At 53.3% G+C, this 4,564-nt stretch overlaps 1 protein-coding gene across 1 annotated transcript in view; it reads left to right on the top strand.

Moving 5' to 3' along the window:
- The window catches only part of SELPLG (selectin P ligand), an 8,312-nt gene extending 5,571 nt beyond the window's left edge, over positions 1-2,741 (top strand). The window contains exon 2 of the mRNA XM_003789986.3: positions 550-2,741. Coding sequence (XP_003790034.1) covers positions 555-1,967 — 1,413 coding nt within the window. The 5' untranslated portion in view covers positions 550-554 and the 3' untranslated portion in view covers positions 1,968-2,741. The remainder of the gene's footprint in view (positions 1-549) is intronic.
- Positions 2,742-4,564: the final 1,823 nt, after the last annotated feature.

Here is a 4,564-nt window from a genome sequence, read left to right as displayed (position 1 = left end):
GCTCACAGCAACCTCAAACTCTTGGGCTTAAGCAATTCTCTTGCCTCAGCCTTCCAGTAACTGGGACTACCAGTGCCCACCACAATGCCCAGCTATTATTTTGTTGTAGTTGTCATTGTTGTTTGGCAGGCCGGGGCTGGGTTTGAACCCGTCAGCTCCGGTGTATATGGCTGGCACCCTAGCCGCTGAGCTACAGGTGCTGAGCCATAATATTTTCTTTCTATACCCCAGTGGGTTGTCTTGCCCACAAATAAAATGTTTTAACCAAAAATGTTAGAGAGGCAAATAAAGTTTCTGTGAAACATACAGAAGTTACAGGGCCCTCCCAGATAGCTTAATTTGTGCTGATACAGAAAAATCATGGCAGTTACTGGCTGAGGGTCTTCTCTGTGCCAGAGACATGCTGGGTCTTTGGGGTGCCTAAAGCCACGGTGGCTGCCCTACGCCACACATGCTCCAGGCTGTGGTAGCCCAGGGCCACAGTCTAGGGTGCTCACCAGGCTGGAGGTGAAGCTGTCCTGTTATCCCTTTGCCTGTGTCTCCCCCCAGGTGCCATGCCTCTGCAACTCCTCCTGCTGCTGACTCTTCTGGGCCCTGGAAGCAGCCTCTGGCTGTGGGACACCAGGACAGATGGAGCCAGAAAACCCCCAGGGCCCCTGCTTGCCCGAGGGCGGAGACAGACGTTCTTGGACGAGGATTATGATTATGAACCAGTAGGCACGGACCCTCCAGAAGAACTTAACGGTGTTGTGACACCAAACCTCAAACTTCTGACTACGATGGGAACATCAGGGCAGAGAAGTTCTGTGGGACCTCGAAAACCTGAGCCTACCACTGTGGAGGCTACCACAAGGGACTCTGCTGGCCTGGGCACAGGAAGGGCAGTTGTGGGGAATGTGAGCACAGAGTTGGCCTCACAGTTGACTCTGGTCACACTGGACCCTCTGGTCACAGAACTGGCCACTGTGAGTGTTTCCATCACAGATGATCCATCCAACAAGGAGGCTCTGTCCATGACACTAGCTACCATGGAGGTCCTGTCCACAGGGCCAGCAGTCATGGAAGCACACACCACTCAACCAGCAGCCACGGAAGACATTGTCATGGCACCTGTTGCCACAGAGGCCTGGTCCACAGAACGCACCTCTACAGAGGCCCCATCTACAAAACCCACTGCCACAGAGATCCTACCCAAAAAACACACTGCCTCAGAGGCCCCACCCACAGAACCCATTGCCACGGAGGCCCCATCCACAGAACCCAGTGCCACAGAAGCCCCGTCCACAGAACCCAGTGCCACAGAAGCCCCGTCCACAGAACCCAGTGCCACAGAAGCCCCATCCACAGAACCCAGTGCCACAGAAGCCCCATCCACAGAACCCAGTGCCACGGAGGCCCCAACCACAGAACCCACTGCGATGGAGGCCTTTTCTGCAAACTCCACTGCCATAGAGGGCCTGCCTGTGAACCACACAATTATAGAGGCTCTATCCACAGAGTCAGCTGCAAAAGAAGCCCTTCCCTCAGTGGCCCTATCCATGGAGCCAGCCACCACGAAGGGTATTCCCGTGGCAGCTAGTAATCTGTCTGCCGTCATCAACATGAAAAATGGGCAGACTCTTCCCCCTATGATCACTGTGGCTCCCACCCCTACAGGGCCCCCAGACCACATCCCTGTGAAGCAGTGCCTGCTGGCCATCCTCATCCTGGCCCTTGTGGCCACTGTCTTCCTTGTGTGCACCGTGGTGCTGGCAGTCCGCCTCTCCCGCAAGAACCACACATACCCTGTGCGGAATTACTCTCCCACTGAGATGGTCTGCATCTCATCCCTGTTGCCTGATGGGGGCGAGGGGCCCCCTGCTACGGCCAATGGGCGCCTGCCGAAGGCCAAGAGCCAGGGCTTGATGCCAGAGCCTGGGGAGGACCATGAAGGCGATGACCTCACCCTGCACAGCTTCCTGCCTTAGCAAGGCCCTGGCTGGCTGCCTTGCTTCCTCCCTGGTCCAGCTGGGCCACCATTGAGCACTCAGGCCTCCATTCTGTGGGTCTGTGCTTCCTCAGAGAACCCCAGGGATGGGTATCTGCAGAGAAGGAACCCTGGCTGGCCCAGACAAGGACCAAGACTGGCCACAGTCCTGCCACCAAGCAGGATGGGCAAGTGGAACCACCTCTTCCTCCTTCCTGCCTCCAGAGAAGCCCAGCCACCTCCAGCAACAGACCATGGGCAGTAGCCATTTGGCCCAGAGAGACCCTCTCCTTCCTGTACCCTTCTGATGTTTCCTTCTGCCATCCTCTTTTCTCCAGGCCACTGGAGTCTCATCCCCACAAACCCAAGGAAGACTGGGTTCCTTCACCCCACTCCCATCACCATTGTCTTCTGGTTGCCATGGTCACCAGGTGGGAAGGAGACCGTTTGCAGGCAGTAGGGAAGGGGCACTAAAGAGTGAGGATTCCGAGGCCATTTCCTGATGCTCTGCAGATTTTCCAGGTCCTTCTCTGGGGAGCCCAGAGTGAGGCCTCAGACTGTGAGGGCTGGGTGGGTTAGGAGAGCCCAAAGACCTTGCTTTGGGACTGTGTGGACAAAAGAGCTTCCCTCTGGTAACAGAGTAGCCCCAACCTGTCTTTGTCCGCCTTGCCCTGCAGCCACTTTTCAGGGTGGGCTCTGCCGGGTTTGCTGCAGCATTCCCCTGCCCAGCCCAGGGTCAGGCACAGCACAGGCACTCAATAAATATGTGATGAACACACAATGGTTGCCTCCTTCCAATTAGCAAGGCTGTCTCCTCCAGGCAGCCTTCCTGGAATTCTCCACCCCTCAGCACAGGGTCAGGGGTTGGTCTTTGGCTGTTTGCTGTCAGCCCCAGGCTCCTCGGGAAGCCTCTTCACAAGTGCTTAGCTTGAGTTCAGTACTGCTTCTTGGGCAGCAGGAGCATCTTGGTATGTCCTTGGGTGGCCAGAAAAAGTTTCAGGTTGTGGGAGGCAAACGGAGGGCTGGTCCCCTGGGGTTCCACTTATGACCTAGCTTTGGCTGACAGAATTTGGTTCCCCCAAATCTCAGACTAATGCCCCTCTAATCATCAATGGCATCCTCCTGCTAAAGAGAAATGTTATTCAATGCCACTTGTTGAAGCATGGTAAGGAAGATCTCATTCAAGGCAGGGAGACTGGCCAAGTGGGACTTTACTGGCAAGGAGCAGATGGGGGTCACTGGGTAGAAAATTAATAAGAGGAGATGAACCAAGGATCAGGGGGATTCTAGCTGAACAGACCCAAGAACAGGACTCTTGCTAAAGACAGGCCAGGGTGCCCAGACATCCCCTGGGGTGGTGGAGGATGAGGAATCCTCATGAACTATGGAGGGTGACCAGATATCTAGGGTGGGGAGTTATTGCTAACTGAGTTCTCATTAAAATTGGACTTTGCAAGGAAATACACAGATGGATCTAGGAGAAGATTCTGGAGGCTGAGTGTGGTTCAGTCAAGCAGAGAGTCTCAGTCACCTCCTAGAAACCCACCCCCACCTCCTTTTCTCACATAGGCCTTGACTCTCATAAACACCAGGAGCTCCTGACATTGGTGAGCACAGCTGCAGCTGACCGGGCTTTTGTGCAACTTGCTGTCAAAAGGTCGCAAAATTTGGGGCTGGCAAATGTTTTCTTTTTTTCTTTTTTGAGACACAGTCTCCCTGTACTCATGCTAGAGTGCTGTGCTGTCAGCCTAACTCACAGCAACCTCAACTCCTGGGTTCAAGTGATCCTCTTGCCTCAGCCTCCCGAGTAGCTGGGAATACAGACGCCCACTACAATGCCCAGCTGATTTTTCCATTTTTCGTAGAGACAGGGTCTCACTCTTTGTCAGGCTGTTCTCCTAAACTCAAGGGATCCTCCAGTCTCAGCCTGACAGAGTGCTAGGATTATAGGTGTGAGCTACTGCGCCTGACCTGGCAAACTTTTTCTTTGGGGCTGGGTTTGAACCCGCCACCTTCAGCATATGGGGACAGCGCCCCACCCTTTTGAGCCACAGGCACTGCCTGGCGAACTTTTTCTTAAAGGGCCAGACAGTAAATATTTTAGGCTCTCTGTCCATACAGATCTGTGGTCACTTCTCACCTCTGTCCTTATAGTATAAAAGTGGCCATTGACAATGCGTCTTAAATGAATGGGTGTGGCTGTGTCCCAATAAAAGGTTATTTACAAGCAAGTGGCAGGCTGGACTCAGCTCTTTGAATTTGCTGATCCCTGATGGAAGTATAAAGTGACCAGTCATCCCAGTTTGCCTGGGACTTCCCTGACATTAGCACTGAAAGTCCCATATTCTAAGGAACTCAGCCCTGACAAACCAGGATGGTTGGCCTCCTGATTTAAACAACATTTAAACCACATGCACATGTTATCTCATTCAAAACTCGCATTGTCCCTAGGAAGGTCAGATCAGAAGACAGAGGCCCATGGATAGTGACTGAGATGAGATCAAACTCTTGATCTTTGGCCTCCAAACACCTTCTAGTCATTTCTATACAGGGAAGCAAATTGCTGCTTGAAACATACTTTTCTACCTTCTAGGAGAG

The sequence above is a fragment of the Otolemur garnettii genome, unplaced genomic scaffold, assembly GCF_000181295.1.
Source record: "Otolemur garnettii isolate 467f Iridium unplaced genomic scaffold, OtoGar3 scaffold00038, whole genome shotgun sequence".
Taxonomy (NCBI): domain Eukaryota; kingdom Metazoa; phylum Chordata; class Mammalia; order Primates; family Galagidae; genus Otolemur; species Otolemur garnettii.
Note: the sequence above shows the minus strand (reverse complement) of the source record. Positions and strands in the feature narration are given on the sequence as shown.